This window comes from Heterocephalus glaber, unplaced genomic scaffold, assembly GCF_053883595.1.
Source record: "Heterocephalus glaber isolate CG9 unplaced genomic scaffold, H.glaber_assembly_v1.0 deba00000768, whole genome shotgun sequence".
In the NCBI taxonomy this organism is placed as follows: domain Eukaryota; kingdom Metazoa; phylum Chordata; class Mammalia; order Rodentia; family Bathyergidae; genus Heterocephalus; species Heterocephalus glaber.
The window spans coordinates 932237-959401 of NW_028258162.1; the positions used below are offsets into that span (position 1 = coordinate 932237).

At 47.9% G+C, this 27165-nt stretch overlaps 1 protein-coding gene and 1 long non-coding RNA gene across 5 annotated transcripts in view; one reads left to right on the forward strand and one right to left on the reverse strand.

The window, feature by feature from the left end:
- The window catches only part of Vgll4 (vestigial like family member 4), a 119039-nt gene that overhangs the window by 89987 nt on the left and 1887 nt on the right, over positions 1 to 27165 (reverse strand). For 3 of the 4 annotated variants that reach the window (XM_004874844.4, XM_004874843.4, XM_021252215.2), the window contains exon 2: positions 16763 to 16838. In XM_004874844.4, coding sequence (XP_004874901.1) covers positions 16763 to 16826 — 64 coding nt within the window. In that variant the 5' untranslated portion in view covers positions 16827 to 16838. Of the gene's footprint in view, positions 1 to 16762; positions 16839 to 25679; positions 25877 to 27165 lie in introns of those variants that run through there. The other variant, XM_021252216.2, reaches the window with a different exon arrangement.
- On the forward strand, positions 1005 to 3616 carry LOC147829055 (uncharacterized). Its single transcript, XR_015449641.1, has 2 exons — positions 1005 to 1121; positions 2351 to 3616. It is a non-coding gene; the product is annotated as an uncharacterized LOC147829055 (long non-coding RNA).

The window sequence follows — 27165 nt, forward strand, 5'->3', positions numbered from 1 at the left end:
ATAAGCAATCTGTTTAACCAAAGGGGAGTGATTAAGAAGTAAATTATGGTACATCAACTCCCTGAAAGCCCCGCTATGTAACCACAGGGGCACTGTGAAATTGGTTAAGCATTTGGAAATTTAAATTCATTAATTTTTTGAAAATATAGAAAAAAATAATGAAGTCACTCACAATACGACCACTAAGAGATAACTACAGCTATAAATGATACATGTTTTTACCATGCAGGGCATCCACATTTCTGGCAGAATTAACAGCATACCACACACATGGTTTTACTGTTTAGCTATTTAGGTTGCTTTTCAATATTTCATAATCCACAATAAGCATCCCTGGGCAAATCTCAGATTATTTCTTTAGGACCCATTTCTAGAAGTACAACTACTGAGTTAAGTACAAAGGGTGTGTTTTGGTTTTCCTTTGTTTAGAGACTGGGTCTCATTACGTTGTCCAGGCTGGCCTCAAACTCCTGGACTCCAGTGATCCTCCTGCCTCAGCCTCCAAATAGCTGGGACCACAGGTGCTGTAGTGTTATTAACTAGTATTCTCATCAATGTGGATAAGCATTACTTCTTAGATTTTAAAACAAAGACTACAAATTCTTTAAAGTGCTATAAAACACAGTGAAGAAAAATTAGAACATACAAGTAATCATGTTACAACATTTCAATTTATCGTTGTAGCACACTGCTTCCCCATCTAAATGAGTAATTCTGCGAGAGCCATCCTTCTTACAAGAAAGCTCCCCTGACTTTGATCATACCAAACAAAAAGTCTCAGGCTCACATCTTCCACACAGCGTTAATCCCCATCTAATCATCTCTTGGCGGAAGTCCTTGGTAGTCACAGAGTTCTCTTCCTTTTAAATTAACTTTAGTAGAAGGAGCCCTCTTCTACATTGTTGGTGGGAATGTACACTGGTACAACCGCTAAGGAAATCGGTGTGGAGCTGCCTCGCAAAACTGAAACTAGAGGTTCCGGTTGACCCAGCTGTTCCCTTTCTAGGAGTCTTCGCAAAAGTGTGAAGGGCGTCATATTACAGTGAGCCGCACATCCACACTTACAGCAGCACAACTCAGAACAACTGAATCTCGGAAGTGGCCTGCATGTCCATCAGCAGGTGAGTGGATACGGAAAATGTGTGAGACCGTAACACTGAGTGAAATAAATCAGAGAATTTCCTGTGTCACCACCAGCTGCTGTTTTGCACAGCAGTGTAGTAACCCAGTACCCGTAACCCTAGCGGAATTAAACCCACCAGGAACAAGAAGAACACGCAACTGAAAATGCAAAACCTATTTTGCCCTGAGCCCTGCCACCAGGACTGTTCAAAAGAGAAAAGTCGTCCCTTACCGCTGGCGTCCAGAGGTCACAGTGATGATACAGGGCCCCTACGGCGAGTAGAGTCCACAGCCCACAAGGTGCCCTGTGCCACCCGGTTTATTACATATACAACTTTAGCTTCTTAATTGCTATAGGATCAGTGTGTGGGTTTGTTGTTGTTGTTTATTTTGGTTTGGTTTTTTGGAAATAGAGTCTCACTATGCAGTCCAGGTTGGCCTCAGGCATGTGCCGCCATGCCCAGCCAGTATGTTTTTTGAATCGGTTGTTTATTAACCTCCGGACCTTGTAAAAATGAATCAGAACTTTCACTTTTGATTATGCTACCCCATAACAAAAAAAGTTTAGATTTGTACAGCCTAAAGCTGTTTCTAACTTCTAGGTATTGTTTAAGAAAGAATTCCGAATGGGGGAGGGGAGGGGAGGGGAGGGGAGAGGGACATGTCTGGAATCCCAGCACTTGGGAGGCTGAGGCAGGAGGACCACCATGAGTTCAAGGCCAGCCCAGGCTACATATTGAGATCCTGTCTCAAAAGAACAAACAATTAAAAAAAGAAAGACTTCTTCACCACAACTTTGTTCTTCCTTATTTTTTTTTTGTTTTGTTTTCGGGGGGTTTTTTTGGTTTTTTTGGTACCGGGGATTGAACTCAGGTCCTTGCGCTTGTGAGGCAGGTGGTGGAACCACTGAGCTAAATCCCTGGCCCTGTTCTTCCTTATTATTAATACACATGAAGAATATAAGCTTTTAGCTAGACATGGTGGCACATGTCTTAATCTCAGCACTCTGGAGGCTGAGCCAGGAGGACTGCGACAAGTTCAAAGCCAGTCTGGGGTACCTAAGTTGAGTTCAAAGACAGCCTGAACTATATAGCTAGACCCTGTCTCAATCAATCAATCTATACATAAGTTCTTTCCTCCACATGTAATTTACTATGTTGTATAATATAAACCTTACTTTCTCCCAAATGATTTGCCTACTGTCTCAGCTTTTGTTCTTTCTTTTAAGGAAGTGAAAATACAACCTACAGAAGAAAATACTAACAAATCATTTAGAGGAGAGTTAAGTGCCCAGGTTATACAAAGAACTCTGAAAACATCGAAAAGCAGCCTGAAAGCAAGCCGGCAAAGAACTCAAACAGCATTTCTCCAAGGAAGATGCACTGCAGACGGCTAATGAGTGGCACTACTCAGGACCAAAATGGAGGTTACAGCTGAGAGGGATGCCACGGCACACTGGCAAGGCTGCGATCAGCAAGCCTGGAAAACCAAGGACTGATCACGACGAAGATGACTGTTGCTCCGTGCACCGCCATGGGCAGGCAGAAGTGGAGCCGCTTTGGAAATCAGTGTGGTGGTTCATTAGAAAATGTAAAACTGACTACTAGTGATCTGTTGGTTCTGTTTCTGGGGAGGTCTGCAGACTAACTGGGAGCAGGGACTGGAGGAGATACGTGTACACCAGGATACACCACAGGTAAACTACACCCTCAGCAGATGGGCTGGGAAGCAATGTGGTCTCTCTGTACACTGGAAGAGTATGCAGCCTTCAAAAGGAAGGAGAACCTCATCCACACTTTTAGCAGGGGGAACCTGCAGGATGTTATGCTAAGTGACACAAGCCAGTCACAAAAGGACAAATCCTGGAGGAGTTCACTTGTTGGAGGTCCTGAGAGCAGTCAGGTTTGTAGACAGAAAGGAAAGTGGTAGTATGGATGTCGGGCTGGGGAGCTCCAAGTTGGGGTTTCTTGGGGTTTTGTGTGAAGGTTTTGGGGTGTTTTGTTTCCCATGCCAAGGATCAAAAGCAGGGCCTCGTGCATGCCTAGCCAGTGCTCTGCTACTGAGCTGCACCCCCGACTGCAGGGAGCTTTTCAGAGGTACAGGTTGTTTTGCCACATGAAGAGTTGGAACTAGACAGGAGATGGTTACACAACATTGTGAATGTATTTAATGCCACTTACAAATGGTCAAGATAGAAAATTTTATGTGTAATCCCAGTACTCTGAAAGGCTGGGGCAGGAAGATTCCAATTCTGACCCTAGCACTGTAACTCAGTGACTTAGAGAGACCCTGGCTCACAATAAAAAATTTAAAAAAGCTGGGCCAGGGAGTTAGCTCAGTGGTTCCGGTGCTGCCTCGCAAGTGCAAGGTCCTGAGTTCAATCCTTGGTACCAAAAAAATAAAATAAAATAAAATAAAATAGGGGCTGGGGATGTAGCTTAGTGGGAAGGCCCTGTGTTCAATGCCCAGTAGTGCAAAAAAAAAAAAAAGAAAAGAAACTCACTCTTTTGCCATAGATTTGAAATTTTGCCTTGATATATTACATTGTGGGGTGTGTGTGTATGTCACTGGGGATTGAACCCAGGGCTGTGTGCGTGCTGGACCCCACAGCTTCAAGGTGGAGGAGGGGAGAGGGGACAGTGGATAGTAGTGGGCAGTGAGTGTGCAAGGCACAGTGAGCATACAAAGGACAGAGGGTGTGGAAGGCAGAGTGAAGCTGCTTCCACCACAGCTGGGAGAAACAGGATAGAAAGGAAGGGGCAGAGGGTCCCATACTCCCCAGTCCACACCTCAGTGACCTATAAACCTCCCCTCTTAGAAGTCCCACCCTTGGGTCAGGCGGGGTGGCACAGGCCTGTAATCCCAGCAGTCAGGAGGCTGGAGGACCTCAAGTTCGAGGTCAGCCTGAACTACACAGTGAGACCTTCTTTCAAAAAAAAAAAAAGGCCTGGGGATTTAGCTCACTGGTGCCTGCCTCGAAAGTGCAAGGTCCCAAGTTCAATCCCCGGTACCAAAAAACAAACAAACAAACAAAAGAGAATTATAGAAGACCCACCCACCCACCCCCTTCCATGGGGTTCATGTCTTCACCATACGGATACAGGGGACCACAACACAGCTAAGGGTCTCTAGCTCAGGGTCTGTGGACAGTGACGGACATCTGCTGGTGGTGGTTTGTGGGCACAGGTAATCACACCTAACAGCCACTGCTGTGCTTGTCTACTGAACAGCAGGGCACAAAACAGCAGTTCTCACAGCATACTTCACAGACCTTGAGAAAACAATCCAAAAATTCATTTAGAACTAGAAGAGACCCAGAATAGCAAAAGCAATTCTAGGCAACAGAGACATGGCAGGGGGTATCACAACCCCCAACTTGAAACTATACTACCAAGCTACTGTGATAAAAACAGCATGGTACTGGCAAAGAAACAGACCCAAGGATCAGTGGAACAGATCAGAAGATGCAGAAACAACTCCAGACATACTCATCTTTGACAAAGGAGCCAACTATCCTCACTGGAGGAAAGATAGCCTCTTCAATAAATGGTGCTGGAGAAATTGGGTTTCAACTTGCCAAAGATTAAAATTCGACCCATATCTCTCACCATGCACTAAACTAAAATCAAAATGGATCAAAGATCTAAATATTAAAACAGAAACGCTAAACCAGCTGGAACAGAGGTTAGGTAGAACTCTTGAAGACATCAGTGTAGGAAATGATTTTATGAACAAAACCTCAGTTGCCCGTGAACTAGCACAAACAATCAAGAAGTGGGATCTCTTCTTATTAAAAAGCTTCTGCACAGCAAGAGAAACCACCAGCAGTGTGAAGAGACAACCCACAATGTGGGAAAATATCTTCACCTGCTTTTCCTCAGACAAAGGTCTACTCTCTAGAATCTATAAAGAAGTTTAAAAATTCAGACCTCCCAAATTTAAAGACCCAATCAAAAAACAGGCATCTGAAATGAACAGACATTTCTCAGACAAAGAAGTAGAAATAGCAAATAATCATATGAAAAAATGTTCAACATCACTGGTCATTTGAGAGATGCAAATGAAAACAACAATGAGATTCCACCTCACTCCAGAAAGAATGGCTGCTATCACGAAATCAACCAATAACAAATGCTGGTGGGGCTGTGGGGAAAAAGGAACCCTGCTCCACTGCTGGTGGGAGTGTAGACTGGTGCAACCACTGTGGAAATCAGTATGGAGATACCTCAAAGAACTAGGACTGGAAGTCCCACGTGACCCAGCTATTCCCCTGCTGGGTAGCTTCCCCAAAGAATTAAAAGTATCATACCACAGTGATATATGTGCACCCATGTTCATAGCGGCAGTCTGTGATAGCTAAAACTTGGAAGCAGCCCAATTGCCCATTAACTGGAGACTGGATAAAGAAGACATGGTTTTTTAAATAAAATGGAGTACTACTCAGCCATAAAAAAACCCCGAGAAACTAAAGACATTTATAGCTAAATGGATGCACATTGAGGTGATACTCTTAAGTGAAATAAATAGGACACACATGTATGAATACCAAATAGTTTCTCTAGTGTGAGAAACTGAAAGTGTAAATAAGGACTAAAAGGTATAATAATGTGAAATAGGAAGAAAAGGGGCAAAGGGAAAGGGGAAGTGGGAGGGGTAGCGGAAAGGAAAGAAGGGAAAGGAATTAATATGAGAAAAAGAAAAAACGGAAACAAGTCTTTGTAAATAGGGAGGGATGGAGGGGTTGAAGGGAGGGGAGGGAAATGGGGAAAAATAAGAACCAAGAGAGTATGCAAAGGTACAAATTTCCAATGATGAATGTCATTATACTGTATACCTAAAATGTACCAATAAAATTAATTTAAAAAAAAACAGCAGCTCTAGCACCCTCAAATACCCTCCTTCAAGCCTTACTTCTCATTTACACATGCACTTGAGTGACTTATAGAACACATTTGTTACAGTGGGTTTGTAGCCACAAGGGTTTAAGAAACTTACCGCAGTTACCGATTACCCCATCTTAAATATTTCACAGTAATAAAATAGTGTTTCAGCATCTGATATAGCAAGTCTCTCCCATCCCTCCCCTATATTTTTCAGATGAATTTCAGCTCATTTCATCAATTTAGAACATTACTTTTCACCTTCTGTTCAGGATGCCACTGAAATTAGATTACTGCAAATGTGACGAATGAACACTTCTATTTGCCTGAATCTCCCCTATTCTTACATATGGGTGCATTGCATATCTTTGGGGGTTTTTTGGGTTTTTTGGTACTGGGGATCAAACTCAGGTCCTTGCGCTTGCTAGGCAGGTGGCGGCAGCACTGAGCTAAATCCCCGGCCCTGGTGCATATCTTTTACATCTGATCTCTGTCACCTGGGAAATCTTACGATTTATTCATACAGATCTTACATGTTTCTTAAGACGTTTTCCAAATATCTTTCATCGATGGCTGATGCACAAATAAGAGTTTTTTGTTTTGTTTTGTTTTGTTTTGTTTTTTGGCACCGGGGATCGAACTTGGGACCTTGCCCTTGCGAGGCAGGCGGCGGAACCACTGAGCTAAATCCCCAGCCCCATTGCTAAGCTTTTACCATGAATTTTACCACATGGTTTTTTAATTTATGTCATAAACATTAAACGGATTCGGGCCAGGGGCTCAGTGGTTTTGCCACCTGCTGCACAAGCTCAAGGACCTGAGTTTGATCCCCGGTACCAAAAAAAAAAAAAAAAAAAAATTAAATGGATTTAATATACTAAAATAATATAATTTGTTACATGATAGGAGCTACATTCTTGCAGTTCTATGATCCAACTGGTTTATTTGGGCATGCAGTAACACATCATTGGGATGAACTACTCAACGTTTCACTTAGGATTTTCATATCTATTTACAAGCTGAACAGCCAAGTGTGGTGGTGCACTGCTATAATCCCAGCACTCGGGAGGCTGAGGCAAGAGAATCCCTGTGAGTTCAAGGCCAGCCTGAACTACACAGAGAGACCCTGTCTCAAAGAAAAAATAAGTAAAAATAATACCAAGTGCTGCTAATTTATAATATACACCTGCATCTGACTTTTCCTCATCCTGTTTGGTGTCCTGGTGTGATTACCTTTACAGGAGGAAAGGAGAAAGAGTTCAATCCACTGGGGCGGGATTTTACAACAGAGAAACCTGTTTTTAGAGATGGGGTCAAATTCACCTGCAAGGCAGCTCTGGCCGCCCTTGCAGTTTTCCTATGATTTCAATCTGCCGTGCTTGGGTTTCTTTCTGATCTGGGATTCGATCCTTCTACTTTGCCAGCACAGTTTCATCCTGTTTTATGTGCCTGTATTTGTGTATTATGCTCAGCTATGCTTTTTTCCTCATTTCTAAATGTTTTGTAATTGTATATTTTCTCTTTTTTTCCCGAAAGTCACAAAACATTTCATTTATTGTCTATCTTTTATCGTTTTTTGTGGTGCTGGGGATGAAACCCAGGGCGGGCAAGGACTCTGCCACACCCAGCGCAGGTTCCTTTGTTAAAACAATTTGAGGTTTTATTTTTAGGTTTCTTGGTTTACTTTCATTTTCTTTTATAAAGATAAGAGCAGACACCAACTTTTTCTTTCAGGGAGGAGTGGGGAGTTGGCTGATCAAAGAACACAGACTTTCAGTAAAATGAAAAAAATAAGGAAGGAAAATTTCTTTGGTGTTTTTTTGTTTTCTGAGACAGGGTCTTGCTTGTGGTTCAGGCTGGCCTTGATCTCACTATGCAGTTGTGTTACTTTTTTCTCCTTGCGGAGACAAAATACCTGACATCCAAAGTTAAAGGGGAAAGGTTTATTTAGCTGTTTGTAGAAGTTTCAGTGCATAACTGGCAGCTCCAAGGCAGAGTGGCACATGGCAGAGGGGCGTCGCAAAAGAAAAACAGTTCATGGCACCCACGTGGTAGCAAAAGCAACAAGGGCCTTTAACAGCGTCTTTCTGCCCCTTTCATCTTATCTAGACCATTGGGATGAGGGCAGTGCCAAACCAGTGAGTGTACTGGTTTAGTAATCACACACCCTTTACCCAAGCATCACACACCCTAGATTCATCCACTTCTGAAAAAGCCCTTGGACCACATGAGGCTCTGGGGGTACATCTGGATACAAACCATAACAGTAGCCCAGGCTGATCTCAAACTCACAGCAATCCTCCTGCCTCAGCCTCCCAAGTGCTGGGATTACAGGTGTGCACCACCACACCTGGCTTTCCCACTTTGGGTTTTTAGTTGTCCTTTAGCTCATGTATTGCCTATTTTTCTAACAGACTCATCTTCTTCTCAATACTTCTCTGTAGCCTCCCCACTAGCAAGTCTGTCTGGGGAGGTGCAGGGTCCTGGGGCCAGCTGGCACTGCTCCTTCTGGGTGCTGTTTCCCACCCCTCTGCTCTACACTCTGCTAAGCTCTGCCTCTCCCACACTGCTGAGTTCATCCTTAATAGGATCCACCTGATTCTCAAGTGGACTTAGGTGAACTTTTCGGTTGATTAATGACAGAGCCAGGTGTGGCCCTGGGCAGTGCTCAACAGGGCCAGGTGAGTAAAGGGACTGGGGCCTCGATGTGCTGTGTGGTGAGCGCCTGCCTAGCCTGCAGGGGCCACTGGGCTTCAGCCCCAACCCCAGCCCCACAAAGCTAAGAAATAAACCAGGCATGACACTCCACATCTATAATCCCAGCCCTCAGGAGGCTGAGGCAGGAGGATCACTGCAAGTTCAAAGCCAGCCTGGACTACACAACAAGATCTTGTCATAAATAAATAAGAATTGGGAACAAGCAAGGAGGTGGATGGGAGACCACATGCAAGTCTTCCAAAATCCTACCTCCTTGCCTGGGGTGGGGGGGACCTGAAGTGCTGCTCGGCTCTTAGGGCCCGACACCAACTCCACAAACCCTGGCAAGACCTCGCTTTCTTCAAAGCACGGCTCTGTCTTCCCCCAAGGTCACTGTGTATGTGGGACTTCAACTTCCTAGGTGTCACTTGGGCCCCTTCTCTGAGAAGTCAGTCGCCGCTGAGAGCCCTGCTTTTCATTGACTTTTCTTTGGCGCCTGTGTGCTGAGCTATGGTTTTGTTTGCTTTCTGTTGTCACCCAACCCCTTTCCATCTTTCGGGGATCCGTCGCAACCCAGGAGCTGCCTCTTCCTGGGTGTGTGGCTCAGTGAGACAGCAGAAACCGCCCGACCTCAGATGGACACAAGACATATCCACTTCATTCGAAAGGAGCCGAGTCTGACCCAACAAATGGCAGCAGACAAGAACGGAAGGACTTGAGTCGATTTCCCAAGAGTGACAGCCACGCCAGTTCCAATCTGCAAGGGTTCCACAAATGCCTGACATGAATCTTCGAGAAAGCAACAGGAGCGGAGCAGATGTGGTCTTTGTCTTTTGGCAACGGGAAATCTGAAGGCAGAAGAGGAACACGGGGCCAAACCAGCTCCCCCGAGACACTGAGGATGCCCACAGCAGGGTCCATGCTGCCCTTGTTCCTTCCAGCTCCTGAGGACTTGCTGCACCGACTCACACCCACAGCGGGAGGAGGAGAGAAGACAACAGCAGCTGCTTTAAAAAAAACTACTGGGGCTGGGGAAGCAGCTCAGCGTGTGCCGAACACGTGGTGCAAGGCCTCAAGCTGATCTCAAGCACAAGGAAAACAAAAGACAAAAACTTCAGTTATTTCAGATCTTACTGATAAAAATACTGAGACTAATAGCCATGCAGTGGGGAATGCCTGTAATCCCAGCACTCAGGAGGCTGAAGCAGGAAGATTGCTACAAGTTCGAGGCCAGTCTGGACTACAAAGTGAGACCCTGTCTCAAAAAAACAGAAACAAAAACAGGACAAAATACTGAGACTAGACCAGAAAACACATGCTAGATCAATGTTTAACAGTCCAATAGGGCTAGAGTTATCGCTTAACTGACATAGAATTTTTTAATTTAAAATTTTCATATAAAGGGCCTGGGATTTAGCTCAGTGGTTTCGCTGCCTCGTGTGCAAGTACAAGGACCCAAGTTCGATCCCCGGTACCAAAAAAAAAAAAAAAATTTTCATATAAAAACTTGGGCTTCTAGTCAACAATCACAAAATCTGACAAATCCAGCTCCATATTCCCATCTGTATGCTGGAAAATTTTAACAACTTGCTCTCTGTAGGGAAAAGAAAACACGCAAAAGCCCAGGCCCACAGCAGCACCCAGGGTAGAGACCCCGGCCCGGGCTGGTCTCAGAGCCAGACAGGGCACCCAAAGCCACCCAAAGCCACCCACAGCCCCGAGAGAGAGAACCAGCTGCAGCGCCCTGTGGCCGCCTCCCAAAAAGGACCAGGGCCCTCTGCCCCTTCCCTCCAGGGACTCCTGGTGAGGTCCATGCTGCACACCCATAATCCCAGCACTACGGGAGGCTGAGGCAGGAGGACTACAAGTTCAAGCCAAGCCTGGAAAACTTAACAAGACCCTATCTCAAAATACAAATTTTTTGAAAAAGGGCTGGGGATGTAGCTCAGTGCAAAGGCCCTGGGTTCAATTCCCAGTATTCAAAAAAAAAGGTGTGGTGGTCTTGGCCACCTGACCTTAATGAGAGCACAAGTAAACTCGAGGTTTCAGGCCAGGGATTTAGCTCAGTGGCACCGCGACTGCCTAGCAAGCGCAAGGTCCTGAGTTTGATCCCCAGTACTAGGAAAAAAAAAACAAAAAACCACTCAAGGTTGGGTACGTACTGGGGGGAGAACAGCCACCATGGAACTGCACAGGGAGCTCCGATCTGACCAGGCCATTGACTCGCAAATCACGGAGAGAAGCGAGGGAGGACCCCGAGGGAGCTGCATCTCAAATGCAAAAAGAGAGAGAGAGAGAAGAAATACTTCATCCAAGGGTTCCTGACTCTGATTTCTTAATTTGAATTGCAAATAACATTAAGATAGCTCAAAACATTCTTATGTGTATCAAAGGAAAACAGAATTTCTAGATTGAGAAACAGTCCTTTAAAGGAAACATAATAACCACCCTCCTTGGGTGTCCAAAGAGCATCCCATGGAAGAATCTATTTTCAACATCCATTATGCTAATTAACAAGCCATCTTCTTTTCTGCAGTGGCGACAGGGTGCTCACACTTATTATGCTAATTTGATCTGATATAAAACTATAAAAGCAGCAGAGACCTGCTATCGCTGACGCCACCCTGGGACACCAGCTCTGATTACAACTGTAGCCCACACCTAGAGTGGTTTAAATGAGCAGGTAATACACCCGCCCCACCTGATGCTTTGTGTAGATTTTTTAAGTAACTACTGAGAAATGGTATTGTTAATGCCACTTTGCGCAAAAGGGAAGAAACCAAAAGCATAAAATACATTATTAGTGTCTATAATCTTTTTTTTTTTTTTGGTTTTTTGAGATAAGGTCTCCCTATGTAGTCTAGGCTGACCTTGAACTCACTATGTAGCCCAGGCTGGCTTCCAACTCCCAGGGACCCTCCTGCCTCAGCCTCCTGAGTGCTGGGATTACAGATGTGCACCACCATGTTCTGCTATAAGGGTCTACAACCTTTAAAAAGCACAGAAAAAAGAGGCTAACCAGCCATGGTGGCAGACGCCTGTGATTCCAACACTCACAAGGCTGAGGCAGGAAGATCACAGTGAGTTCAAAGCCACCCCATAGTGAGTTCAAGGACAGCATAAACTACATAGCGAGACCCTGTTTCTAAGAAAAGAAGAGAAAAAGGAGGAGGAGGAGAAAAGAAAAGAGGATGAGGGAGGGCTCAGTGGCAGAGCTTGGCCTCAAATGTACCAGGCCCTGGTTGATCCCCATGCAGCATCTGGGCTGAGGGAAAGGGGATGGAAATGCAATCCAGAGGGGACAGGGTCCCCAGACCTGGTGACTTCCTGCCAGAAAGGCTCCAAAGAACAGCACACAGGTGCACAGAGGGGACAGCACGGCACCTTGAACTAGGCGCACATGAGCAGCCCCACTCCATTCCTCTCTGCTCCTGCCCAGCCTGCTGCAAAGGCTTTTGTTGTACGAATCAAAAGGGAAACGTTTTAGAAGCTACCAAGTGCTATCAAGAAGAGCAGAGGATTCCTTTGAACTTGTGCATTCTAAGTCATAATCATGACAATTATGAGTCACTTTTGCTGGTGTCAAATAAATTAAGTCCCCTTTCACTCCGGCAGCTACTTTATTACCAGTGAGTGTTGACTGAGTGCCTAACTAACCACCAAGGGGACTGCATGGCATATGGAGAGGGATGGACAGGGCCCTCGCCCGGGGAAGCTCAGAACACCCAGCAAGTGTCACCACGCCACGAAGCTGCTGCAGTCAGTGTCTCTACTGCGCCCAGCGGCAGTGGGGTCCTAGTGCTGCATGAAGCAGCCCCTGTCACTGGAACAAGTTCCCTTCCTCCAGAGAACTGAGAGCTTCCTGAAGAGGACATTCACCAGGGAGAGAGGCTCGGGGCCCAGGGCAGAGGTTCCCAGGAAACCCCCATCCTGAATGCCGGCTGATGCAGCCACTATTGGCTTAGAGCTGCTGACTGACCACACCACACACACACATACACACACACATGACCCTTCTCCAGGCAAAGCCTCCTGCAGATGCATTCACGGGTATGGATGCTGGGGCTGTGTGTGTTCTGTGTGTCTTCTGTGAGTGTCCCTGGGCAAACAATCTCCCCCCAACAAGCCTCAGTTTCCTTGTCTGCAGAATGAGACCATGGCACTTGCTTACAGGGGTGCTGTGGGTAAGACAGGCAACCAGGTGACTCTAAGCATACTTCCATGTCTGGGTGGGTCACAGAGATATGACCTTGGGCATTATATCCAGTCCCTGGCCCCTTTTGCTCTGGCACTGTTCTCCTGCTGTACTTCCTGGCTGCCATGAACAGAGAAGCTCCACTCCACCACATCCTTCCACCATATTTCTACCTTGGACCAACCAACCATGAAATGAATCCCCTGAAATCGTGAGCCAAGTTAGACCTCTCTTCCTTTAACGTGTGGGTGTCAGGTCCTGTGTCTCAGCAAGGGAAAGCTGACGGATACATAACCCCTCCACCCAAACCCTGAAAAACAAAGCTGCACTTTTCTCAAAATGATTTTAGCCAGACAGTGGCATGCACCCACAGTTCCAGCATTCAAGAGGCTGAGGCAGGAGGATCACTGGAGACCAGGAGTTCAAGACCAGCCTGGGCAACGTAGTGCGATCCTGTTTCAAAAGCACCAATAGCACATATTTTAATCTAAGCAAGGAAGGAAGCATCTACCGGGTCTCATAATCCAGAAGATACAACAAATTTCCAAAAGTAAAATATTTTATAATTACCAAAATAAAATGAGGTATGGTGTTAAAGGTACACCAAAGTATGTTTTATGTATCAGCACAAACTGCCCCGTCTTCCCATCTTGGTCAATTTTCACTATTAAAAAAAGAGAGTTGGAAGGGCCAGGGATTTAGCTCAGTGGTTCCACCGCCTGCCTTAAAAGCGCAAGGTCCCAAGTTCAATCCCTGGTACCAAAAAAAAAAGAGAGAGAGAGTTGGAGCCAGGTGTGGTGGTGCATGCCTATAACCCCAGCATTCTGGGAGGCTGAGGCAGGAGAATCACAAGTTTGAACCCAGGCTGAGCAACACAGTAACTTAGGAAGACCATGTTTCAAAATAAAAAACTTTTAAAAGGAGGGCTTGGGATGTAGTTCATGCAAAGGCCTTGGGTTCAATCCCTCTTACTACCCAAAAAAAAAAAAAAAAAAAAGTTGTAAAAAGTCAGAGCCCTCCCAGGCCAGCATGAACAAATGTTCCAGTTGCATCTTCACGAAGTCCGTTCTAGGACTGCCCTGAACACTGATAAAATCAATGCCTTCTGAGCAGTTGGGTGATTATTTTAAGTAAATTTATTCCTCCTAGGCTGCCCAGATAAGTCACTATTGTGTTGCTACAAAACCACCCTTTCACTATTTACCCTGGCTCCCAGCATACTACTGAGATATTGCTTTTATTCTCCACTACAGACATAAAGAACCCTTAAGGCTTTGGGGGATTAAAGACTCCAGTGACAACAGATCCTGTTCCCTTCGAAACACCAGGACAATACCACCCGCAAATGACCACGTCTCATTTCTCCAGGAGCCAGCGAGAAGTCTCGACAATCATTCAGGTCACGGAGACGCACTGGGAGGACGCGCCCAGGGAGTAGAACATTTCTGTGCTCATAATGAGACACCCATATCAGATTACGCAGTCTTTCTCGAAGTGTGTTGGGGGGGGGGGGGTCCTGGCCCCCGGTGTAAGAGCAAGCGAGAACAAAAGCCAAACCAGAATTAATCTAGGGCAGAGAAAGCTGGGTCGGGCTGGGCCAGCGACTCCCAGTGCTGGTGCTGTGTGCACCACACAGACACTCATGCTCACGTAGTGACGCCTGGCGTCCCATCGGGTAAGAGCTGCGTGCTGAGCGATGTCACCGAGGTGGATGCAGCTGGGGAGTGCCCACCTGCCCCGTGCAAGGCCCTGGTTGCTGAGAAAGAAATGTTGGCGGGCCGAGGGTTTAGCTCGGTGGTACTGCCCCCGGTACCAAAAAAAAAAAAAAAAAAAATGTTGGCAACACGTGAGGAACACTGTCGCAGGCAGCTTTCAGCCTCTGCCCCCTCCTCCTTCCACCATGAAGAAGGATCGATCCTAAGCAGAGCTGCCACGACAGCCCAAATGCGACAGGAACTCAGACAGATCCACAGCCTCGGGTCTCAGAACTAGGCCGGCTACTCCTGACCCGACTGGGCCACCAGAGGCAAAGAGGCGCAGGACAGGGTCCAGGACAGGACCCCTCCCTGTGCTTGGTCCCTGTGCGATGCCCTTGAAAATGCCCAGGTCCCCTCGGAGTCTGCATGCAGATTCATCCCTGAGGGGAGGGATGTCCCGTCCCCTTCCCTCGAGTTCTCAGGCTCGGAGCACAGGAAAGCAGGCGGGTCCCCAATCTGATCAGTGTCCCTGAACCTGGGACATGGGAGAGAGCTCTCTCCAGAGGAAGAAGAAGGAAGGGGAAAGGAAGAGAACAAACCCTCTTCCTCCAAACCCTTGAGGATACCAAGGGCCACGCTGAGACCCTACCTCTATTTTTCCTGGTTGCGGGGAATACTGTGTTTCCGACCCTAACTAAATTTGGGTGTCATAAACAGGAAACTCCAAATGCCACCCCACTAGCGAGGGCCGGGTAAGTCAGCCCTCTTGGTGGGCCACACAGCTCGAGCAGCTGGTCAGACTAGCCAGGTAAAAGCCTCCAGCCTGCGGCTGTGGCTGCCCCAGCTCAGCATACTTGGGCATGACACATGACATCCCAAGCTCAGCTTCCTTACCAGGGATAACTAGACCTCAGCATCAGGCAGTCTGTCCACCTGCAAACGAAGTGCTAAATCCACGTGGGGTATAAAGAGGCTGGGAAGCCTGGCACAGTGGAGCACACCTGTAATCCCAGCACCCGGGAGGCTGACGCCTGGGCTACACAGTGAGCTCAAGGCCCAACTACAACTACATAGTGAGACCTGTCTCAAAAACACAAACACGGAAAAGTGGTAAGGGGGTGGGAAAACAGTCACCTCGGTTCTACTGCGGCCCAGGAGGGGGGAAATCAGTTCCAGAGGCAGAGCAAGGTAGGCCCAGCTGGGAGGCAGCTCACAACCTTTATCCTCACAAACACCAGGTACAGAGAGTGTTACTGCCCGCTGCTAACGAGGAAACCAAGGCCTAGAAAATGAAGTCTAACAGCTGTCGAGGAGGCAGACCTCACCTTAACCCGCCAACTCAAAGGAAATAAACTAGAAAGTGGGGCAGCTCTGAAAACTTACCTTGCATAAAGATCAACCTTAATTTTTTCCTTAATATTTTATATGGAAGTGAGGAAGGAAGAAGCTCCACATCTTACAATCCAGAAGACACAAGAGCAAAATTACCAAAACTAAAATTCTTCGTAATCACCAAAATATTTGAGGTATGTTGTTAGATAGCCAAGTTGTAGTTTTGCATATCAGTGCCCCATCCTCCCTTCTTGAAATTATTTTAAAAGACAGAATTGAAGCCAGGCGTGGTGGCACACGCCTGTAATCCCAGCACTCTGGGAGGCTGAGGCAGGAGGATCACAAATTCAGGCCCAACCTGGGCAAACACAGTAATTCTTACAATACCATTCAGTGAGTCATCTTAACCTCAAACAAGAACATTTTAAAAACAAACACCCTTTAGAACGAGCAATAATCTCTCAAGACTGGAGCTCTCCCTCTCACCCCGACTGCAACACTCGGGAGGGGTTTTCCTCCCCAGGACCTCCACGACCATGACCTGGCGTGTAGCTCGGGGATAGGCATTTGCCTAGCATGTGCTGGGCCCCAGGCTCCATTCCCAGCACTGCCAAAGAAAGAAAGAAGAAAAAAGAAAGAAAAACACGTTCTGGTTCTCAAAAACAGCAACAACAACAAAATGAGAATGTCAGGCTGTTGTCTCTGAGGAAACCACCGAAGCCAACAGTGTGGAGACCAAAACCGTCCAGGGAGGCACATGGTTCTAATTCATTGCGGCGGACAAGGCACAGGAGTCAAGCACTTACATGGACTCCTTTAAAAAACCATTTCTGACTTACGCTTTTCGTCATCAGCATGCACCAGAGATGCAGCCCTGGATAAGACATCCAACGGCGTCTCCATTCCTGACTGAGCCTGAAAGGAAAAAGAAGCGGAAGAAAATGTAAACAGAATTCCAAAGACATTTCTGGCATTTCAGTAGTTACCAGGAGGCTGGGGGTGGGGCCCAGAGCACAGGCTTAGGGTTAGCAGGCTCAGAAGGGCAGGTTCCAGCCCCAGCACAGGCACAGGCACGGCAGGAATCTGAGGCAGCCGGAAAGGCTCCTCCAGCAGCGCAGCAGGAGGGGCGCGGCTCTGAACTCAATGGGCTCAATTCCATTCCGCCCTGTCTGTGCAGGTGAACTCTGCAAGGCCAGGAAGTCTCCTGTCAGACCGCAGGGAAGGACACCGAACACGCTGGCCCCTGTTCCAAGGGTCAGGAACACCCAGGCACCCGGAGGCCACCAACACACGCAGCCTGTGCACACGGAACCCGCACACAGCAGCCCTCGGGACAAAGGCTTGCTAGGAACGCAGACAGTGCTGCCACCAGCCTGGAGTTCCTGATCTGGTGGGGTTGGGCTATTCGTTTTCACAGCAACACCCTCCCTGACTGAGGTCACCAGGAGCAGTAGAGAGGCCTTCAGCACCACCAGGGTGCTCTGGGTAAGTCCTCTGGGGGCTGGAGGGGGCCCACTGCTGACATAAACAGACTTTAAGTCTGGTAGGAATCATTTACTTATTTTTTAGTTTTTGGTTTTTGAAGACAGGGTCTTGCTATGTAGTTCAGGCTGCCCTTGAAATCACTATGTAGAGCCCAGGCTGGGCTCAACTCGGGTGATCCTCCTGTCTCAGCCTCCTGAATGCTGGAATTACAGGTGCATGCTATCACACCCCACTGGAATTATCTTTAAATAGCATCCTCTGTAGTGCACCACCCTATCACTACTCCTAGCACCTGTTTCTTTGTTGGTACCCAGCAAAAACTCCCACTGAACTACACCACATCCACCCACAGTGCCACGTTTTTTAAAGCAGACCAGATACTTATTTTGAACTCTGTTCCCTCTGATTATAGCACACCTATAAAAGCAAAGTCGCTAAAGAGTCAAAGGTAGACAAGCCCAAGAAAACCAGCCTGCCCTTGCCCAGTCTGTTTTTTCTGGGCTGCTGGAATCACACCTACAACAACAAGGGGACACACACAGCTCGCAGCAGTGAGGGGACAGCGTCTTCACCCGCAGCCCTCATTCCGAGTTCTCCAGCGTTCGCAGATGGCTTTCCCACATGTTCACACTGCAGCCACGCAACTGACTGCATCCCGTCTACACTGCGCGTCCAACAGTGCCCAGCGGCTGGCCTCGCCACCTTCAGTCTGCCTGGGAGATGCGTCCACAGGAATCAAGTTCGAGGCAGTGCTTTTCAAAGCACTTCAATGGATGTTTCCAGTTTATAAGAAAAACATTTTGCTACCGTGAAGAAATCTGGGGAGTCGGGTGTCGTGGCACACATCTAACCCTAACCTGTAACCCCAGCACTCTGGGAGGCTGAGGCAGGAGGACCACGAGTTCAAGCCCAGCCTGGACAACTCAGTGACTTAGCAAGAACTCATCTCAAAAGGGGTGGGGATGTAGCTCAGTGCAAAGGTCCTGGGTTCAATACCCAGTACTGGAAAACAAAAAGAGAGAGAAAAACTTCAGGTGCTCACATTCCTAATCATCTCTATAAAACAGAAACCACCACATCCTCAGAACAAGGATTTGAGAACTTCTTTAAAAGTACAGAAAACAAAACAGTTTGGGGTCAACTGACAGGAAAAGGTCTGCTCAACTCGCAAGGGCTGTGTAACACTCTCCTCACCCAGCTGGCTTTTTCAGGCAAGTTCTAGGTTCAAAGTCTGGTGCATCTGCACAAGAACTGCTGATAGCACTCTACTCCACGACACAGGCTCAAAACCACAGTGCTTTGCTGCTTTCCATACTCCAAGTCCAAATTCATGCTCTTCCCCAAATCAGGCAAATTAAGGAAAAAAATCCGCAAAAACACCTTCAAAGACACAAAGTAGCAGACCCAGCATTCCGGTATAGATCAGACCCGTACACTAATTCAGAGAGTAAGCCCTCAACCCCCACACAAACAGCCCTCAGAGTAGACAGGAAAGAGATCTAGTGTTTAAGGGTCCTCAGCAAGGCACCTGCCACCACCCACTGCAGTGAAACCAACCAGGTTTCAACTGAGAGACCGGGATGGTGTGACTCCCCATGACAGGGCGTGACAATCTTGTTTGAGAAAATGCAGTATATGGGGAGGTGAGGTGATAACGGGCCCAGGGTGCAGCTCATGCTTAACATACACCCCTGGGTTCCGTTCCAGCACCAAATAAACAAACAAGAGAGAGAGAATAGGAACATACAAAATAAAACTTGGAACTTAAATGTGCATTTTGTGATAAAAGATCAGTGTCAGCTCAGTTGCTGATCTTGTGAACATCTATTTTTTGTCCACCTAGCTGTGTGTCCCCAAGGCTACTTCCCCAGCTCTGCCCTCATCCCAGGACAGCCACGCTGGGCCACTGAGAAGCCTGGGAACCGGAGTTGGGGCAGGTGCAGGCAGCACACCGAGAACTTGGGAAGGAGCAGGCCAGGTGGCCGAGTGACCTCGGCCATCCCCGAGTGGTGGGGATGTGCCGCTGACGCCACTTTAGTGGAGAAGTTCCATGCAGGCCAGGCAGCACGGTCTGACCCGAAGGGGTGAAGTGAGCAGATCCGGGTGCCGTGCGGAACCAGGTGTGAGATAAGGACACGGTGGCACTGGGTACAATAACACAGGTGGCAGGTAAGGGTCAGGGACCAGTGTTATCTGGCCACAGAAGAACTAAGCAAACAGAGGTGGAGATAACAGTAATAAAGTCTTGTGAAGTTTGCATGTCAGGCAATATCCGCACCCCAACAGGCCTGGTAAAGCACACTGACAGCACGGAGGGGGGCACGGCCACAGCGCCGGGGGGGGGGGGTGCAGAGTGTCACAGCGTTTGCTGGGGGGGGGGGTCACAGTACCACACTGAGATGCACACAGGCACCTGGTTTCCTGGCCAGGTCGCTCTGGACACCCACCTGACTGTCTTGACATCGGGCTCAGACACTCCAAGCCCCAGGACCCCAGGAAGGGCAGTCTCTGCTCTCCTTTCCTTCCTTGGAAAATGAGGATGTCACTAGCTACTTCCTCCAGCACAGGGTGCTCTGAGACTTTCTAGGTATGACAATCAATCAATCAATCAATCACAACTAACAGTAAATGTGTTACAGGTGGTTCCCTGGTGGAGCACCTGCTTAGCATGTGGGAGGCCCTGGGGCCACTCCCCAGGGCTGCATAAAGCACAAATAAATCTAATGAAACAATGAAACAACTTCCTGTATTGAAGGAAAAAGAACAGCGACCACTCTCAGCAGGATGGCCCAGGATGATTTCCCTGAAGAGATGCAGAGAAGTGGGATTGAAAGGATGAGGGGACTTCAGCACAGGAGACGAGGGGGAAGCCCCTCAGAGCAGGGATTTCGCAGCAGGGGGTGACAGACCTGGCCAATTTTCCCCTTTATCAGCCTCAAATTATCCCCAACTGTTTGCAAAAGATTACACAGCACCTGCACAGCCCACGGAACCCTATCCCAGTAACGTCTTCCTATTTGCATAGTGGATCTCACACTGTGACTTAGTGATAACCAAAAGCAGAGCCACCCGGCAATGGGGCCCTGGGATCTGAGGACAGCCCTGCGGTAGGTGAAAGGGACCGGTTTCTGGAAGGCACGGAGCGTGCAGGAGGACAGGCTGCCTTTCTCCACTCCCGCTGTAAGTCAGGAACATAAATAGTTGGGAATCGGACACACAGTTTTGTTGTGTGGGGCTTGTTTTCCAGCAATGTCCAAATATTTGCTCAGCCAGCCCACATTCCTTTCCTGTAACAGTCTTGCCTCCAATACTGTGTTTTTCCAAATAGCTTAAAAGATTGAGAAGGAGGGAAGGAAAGGTCATCAATGCTGAAGTTAGGAAAATGTAGCGGTGTTCAGCGCTAACACCCAGTCTGGCTATGACATGGAAGCCACTACTCTGGCCTGCCAGAGAGACCTGTCCCTTTCTGGCGAGCAAGGGGACAAGAGCTCTGGTTGTGGAAGGAGATTCATCACTTTTTTCAAGCCAGGGAGTGGAATTCCAGAAAGTGTCCTGGAAGTTTCCCAGGAGGCTCCCAAGGTGAAAACGACAGCACCAGGCGGCCTCAGTCCCTGTCCCCGGGGCACCACAGTGTCATCCAGGAGAGGAGGAGGACACAGAGCAACCAACTCTGGCTCCAGTGGCTGCCACTGTGGGGGAGGGGCCACGCTCTGCTTCCTGTCCCTTCTACAAAGTCCCAGGCCACACACCAGGATCTGGGAGGCGCGACTCTCCTGAGACACCTGATGGCCTCTCCCGCTTCGCATCGCCTGTTCCTGCAGGCTCTGCTCCCTCTCCATTCTGAACTCCATCCCCTTGGGAACCCTCTGGGGCCAACCACCTCACCCTGGCTCCTGGTGCACGGGACAGGGCAAACCAGAAGTCTGAACAACCATGCCATGGAGGTGGGTGTTCAGCCTCTTTGGCTGTCAAGAATTAAGAGGTATTCATGTGGGCGGACACGTATGATCCCAGCACTCTGGGAGGCTGAGGCAGGGGGATTACAAGTTCAACCTCAGCCTGGGCAACTTAACAATTTAGTGAGACCCTGTCTTTAAAAAAAAAAAAAAAAAAAGCATTGATGATGGAGCTTAGTGCAAAAGTCCTGGGTTCAATCTTCAGTAATGGGGGAAAAAATAAAAATAAAGAACATAGATAAGGAAAAAAGAGGCACTCACAGGGTGTCTCCTATTTCTGTGGAACGTGGCAAGTAGACATCTCAGGAAAGGGAAGCTATGCCCTGGAGCAACCTGAACCCAACAGGGGCCACAGCCAGAGGTCACAAAGAGGAATATAAACCAGACTAAAATGTCACAGGGATCTGGCAGCCAGACCAAGCAGGGTTCCACTGCTGTGGCACCCTCCCTGCTGTCTCCTCCCACCCACACCTGTCCTTGCTGGAGCCACAGGCAAGAGAGCACTGTCCTGCTTCACACGGCCCAAGCCAGCTTGCAGGTTAAATGACAGCATGATTAAAACGTTGTGAAGTATGCGGCAGAGGCTGCCATTCTGCCACTGCCACCGTCACACGCCCGTGTGGCACACACTTTCTCAAACCCACATAAATGACCTCACTGGATTCTCACCCCCAAACTGAGTTAGACCAAACGGCCAAATATGACTCTTCTACAGGAGAAAAACCCAGGTACCGAGAGCAGGGAACTTCCGTAAGCTTAGACTAGAATCCAAATCTCCCGACTGCCCAGCCAATGCTAGTTTTACCATGGTTTTTAATTTTTGTTTTACTGACATGTACTTTAACTGCTACGAGAAGACAAAGAGGTTGCACATGTTTATGGGCACTGCCCAGCGTCTTCGTGTATTTGCACACTGTCTAATGTTTAAGTCAGGGTAAATACATCTAGCTCCTCGCACAATTACTGTTTCCTCACAGGTCATTCGGAAGCCTTTCGTGGAGCTTCCTGAGGTCACACTCTCCAGTCACCAGCTGTGCAACAGGTCAAGAACCTCTCGCTCCTCTCCAAGCAGAGCTCAGTGGCCACCGATCAACCTTTCCCCATCTCTGCCCACCCCCTTCTTCCTTCTGTGACTAAGCTGACCGGCATAGCTTTTGGAGATAAGCCCGGGTAGTTTAAATCACCTACAAAAAGGAAACTTGCACCAGCAGCAAGGTTTCTAGCCCCATGCTCTGTCCACTCCCAATGACAGGCAACAGCATGACAGCATGACAGGTGGGCACCAAGAAGCAAGCCCTCTCCCTGGCAGAGCATGAAGCCAGGTCACACTTTCTTATCTTCTAACAGAAGCAGCCGTGGAGCCACCCAAGTAGTAACCAGGGTGGGCAAGGGAAAAGGATGGCAACCCAGCCAGGATGGACACCACCCGCCACGACTCCAGGGCCTTGGGGACTCCCAGGGCCTCAGGGACTACGGAGCCCAACCAAGCTCTGGGGGCTCCAGGCTCCAAGGAATGGTACCATCTACTCTGTCATCTCCAGAAACCCTATGCTCACCCCACTGGCCACCTGTCAGGGCCGGGGGTGACAGTGAAAAGGCACACCTGGTGCTGCTATTTCCCACCCCCTCCATTGCACACTCCCTTCCTGAGGGAAGCCAGACTCCTCACACTGCTCCCTCCTGGGAACGAACTGCCAAAGGCCAGCTCAGAGCACCCCTGCTGAAAGACACAGGATCTAGCAGAGAAACCAGCCCACGCCCAAGGGACCTGGCCAGCTTCCACTTCCATCCAAGTCCTTCCAGCTACACAGGATCATTCCTGGAAATGCACGAGAAGGCCAAAGGGCTCAAATGGGACCGGCACACCTGCACGCTCTGTGTCTATTTCTGGAGAATCAAAAATAAAGTCAGGTATAATGGTGCATGCCTATAATACCAGCACTAGGGAGGCTGAGGCAGGAGGATTGTCATTAAGTTCAAGGTTAGGCTGGGCTACACAGTGAGTTCAAACCAGACTGACTATATAGCGATACCCTGTCTCAAAAAACTGCATGCACACATGCACACACACTGAAAATCCCTAACCAAGCTTCTCTGACGTGCTTGCCAACCTCCAGCATAGGCTTGGGAACGAGAGCTGTTCAACTGGCAATCAGCCCCCACTGTCCTAGAAAGAGAAAGCAGCTGATGGTGGCACAGGCAGCCCCTTCCCAAGGTGTAACTGAGGCCATCCCTGCAAGGGGCAGGGCTCTGGGCCAGGCAGCCACAGGTCCTTCAGCAGCCACCTCAGTGCTGGCTGCCGGGGTCCCCACCTCCTGGCACAGCCACAGAAAGCGAGACTCGGGGGCTGGGAATGGACAAAGGGACCCGTTCTGGATGGAAACCTAGGGAGTGCTCCAGGGTTTGTTTTCTATCTTTTTTTTTTTTGGTAGTGCTGCTGATGGAAGCCAGGGTCTAGGCAAGCGCTCTACCATGGCATTGCACCCCAGCCCCTACATGAGGATCTGGGGTGCTAAAGTGGCCCCTGGCTGGCTTCTGTGGACCTCCGCAGCCCTGTGGGGAGATCAGGATGCAACCTTCAGTCATCAGGACGACCCTGGCTACAGGAGTCAGCAGACAGTCCATCAGGCCATGACTATGACCCTTAGTGTCAACTGCATGGATGGTGCCACATGAGCAGGCAGCCTGCGCGACCCTCCGAGGGCTCCCCACACTCCGAATCCCTAAGGCGACCTCACACTGGCATGTCTCAGAGGGACAAATAAAGTCCAAGTCTTCACTTAGCAAGCAGACAGCCAGTTCCCATCTCTTTGCAACACTGCTGCAGCCCAGATAAAAATGACCTGTGCTCTTCTGGCTCACATATAGGTTTCTATGAATCTAGCCTCTCTTCATTTTCAACACCTCGGTTTTAGAAAGCAAAGCATCATATTGCAACAGTACATGCACACCCACATTTACAGCAGCACAACTCATAAAGGCTACATCTTAGAAGCACCTGTATGTCCATTAGCACATGAATGGATAAAGAAAACGTGGTGTGTGCTCACTTCGGCAGCACATACACTAAAAGAAAATGTGGTGTTTAGACACATAGAGCACTACTCTGCCATAAAGACACACTTGAGTACTTGTAGGAAAATGGTGCGCCTTGAGACCATAACGTTAAGCGAAGTAAGTCACATACACACACTTCAATAACGCATGGTTTCTCTTATTTAAGAAACCCACAGGATAAAGAGCAAAATAAAAGATCATAGGAAATGGAGAGATCTTTTGCAACAGGGCAGGGCACCTTGACATGGAGGGGGGGAGAAGGGAATGAAAAAAGAATTAAGATGCCACATGTGTGTGGACGACTCCCCACAAGGCTTGGGATCCTTATAACCTGGGAACATGAGCTAATAAAAACAAAGAGTAAAAGAGAATAAAGGGTAAGTAGGAACTTGCATACTAGCTCAGGCTGGTGCCAGGCCTAACCCTCCATGGTGCCTAAAACTCAACCCTGAGCCTCTTAGGCCTTGGTGACATCATCCACCTCAGGACACCATTAGGTCGGTCGACACTGTCAGCAAATATGGTCCGTTCTCATCATTCATTGTAATTATGTTCTATAAAATCTCCACATATTCTGAGCTAGCTCCCTTTCAGCCTCACATTTTTAACTGATCAATATGCAGCTTTCTCTTATGTACGTTCTTGTGTAAAGTCATCTTACTGACTATTGTTGACTCCTTAATGTTGAACTCATGACCAACAGCTCTGTTAATTCATCCCCAAAACAAGTGGAGGCGGGCAGTAGTGGAGATGGAGCGCAGGGACTTTGCACTGAGCTACATCCCCAGCCTTTCTTTTCCAGACAGGGAACCCTTAAATTGCCAAGGCCGGGCTAGAACTTGCAGTCTTCCTGCCTCTGCCTCCCAGTCCTGTGATGACAGGTGTGTGGCCACACCCAGCCTCAAACCAACGTTACCTAACACAGGTTTTCTCCATAAAGCACACCACCTCCTTCTTGGCTGAAGAACCCCAGGTAGCCCTTCAGCACCACACCTGGAGGCAATGTCAAACAGAAACTCACCAACAAAAACCACAAACAAGCAAAAGAGGGTTCTGGGTTCTACCTCTCTGGGAAGGTTCACACTGTGACCCTCAAATTTCCCTCACCTTGCACTATTCCCAAATGTCCACCACACACAGCACTGCAATCCTTGCCCTGGGCTGCAAGCAAATTCCAGCGGGTAGGCAAATCTGTAAATGCAAATGAGGAGCACCCACGGTATCTGGCCATCAGCAGGAGACACAATGTGCATTCTACCTGGCCTTCTCCTTAGGCAGCCCAGGATTGTCTTTTCCTGGCTTCCACACTTCCTGCACACCCCTGGCAGTTGGAACCATCGAGAGCTGGCAAGCCAGTCTAAGTTCTGTTTGTAACGTGGATAGATCCCAAGTTCTCGCAGTCTGATGAGCAGTGTTCATTTGCATTCACTTCACTCTATTATACTCCCACATGCCGGTTCATTACCTTCCAACAGATTCCCTGAAAGAATCACAAACGAGCCTCAGCTGTCTTGCATAAGTTCTCCAGCACACACACTTGCCTTTCACCAGGTGCCCAAATCTTTGGCTGCTCAGCTCGAGCAAGAAAGACAGACAACCCAGTAGGGTAAGATGGCCACATTGGGTCATGTGTTTAACTTCTGAACTTACAACTTACTTTATCAAGTCCTATTTAATGTGGTAAGGCCAGTTTATCATGATGCTACTTATTATTAAAGATAATTAAAAGTTGCATGGCAAATATATCCAAGAGAGATATCCAGAAGATGTGGATCTGTTTTGGAAATCATCAGAGGCAAACAACAAGGCTGACTCCATAAAGGGGTAAAAGTAATTTCCTGAAAGTGAGAAGTAGACAGTGTGGTGGTACACTCCTGTAATCCCAGTAATCTAGGAGGCTGAAGCAGGGGGATCACAAATTGTGAGCCCAGTATGGGCAACTAAGAGACACAGCAAGGCCCTTTCTCAAAATAAAATATAATTAAGTTAAATTAAAAAGAGCAGAGGATGTAGCTTAGTGCAAAAGCCCTGAATAAATCCTCAAGGGGGGGGGGGGGGTACTGAGAAGTTCTAGCTTCATAATCATGTCTGTAAGGAGTGTTAAAATCTTAAATTAAGGTCACAGTTCAAGTCAGTTGGGGGAAATGGAAATGATTTTATAAAGCTCCTTCAAAACTTCAAAGACTTTTACAAATAACCTAACAAAAAATACTTTCAGGGCTGGTGATTTAGGTCAGTGGTTCTGTTGCCTTCCTCTGAAGCTCAAGGTCCTGAGTTTAATCCCTCGGGAAAAAAAAAAAAAAACTTTCAAAGCACATTATTCCCTGTAACTCCTGGAGAAACTGCGATCTTTTGGAAAACACAGTAGAGGCCTCTTACAAAGATTAAATCTAAAGTAATTCTGGTCAAAGTCTAGTACATGACTTAGACTGGACTCGAACTCAAGTCTCCAGAAATAATAGGCCAGAGTTGTTTTCACTACAACATTCACAGTTTTGGAATGCAGACCAGGGTTATTTATAGGAGAATTATCTTCTTAATTGTATTATGTTTTGGTCAACAGAAAAATTAGTTTGCATTCCCTTCCAAACGGAAAGCAAAGGCAGGGTGCCCAGAAGCATGAGGGGAAAAAAGTGGCAGGGGGAATCGGCTGGGATTAAAATCTTGCCAAAGTGAAAAACAAACCGAGGGGTCTACACCATTTCCACCGCGAGGAAGATGGCTTTTTTCAGCTAGGTGCAACA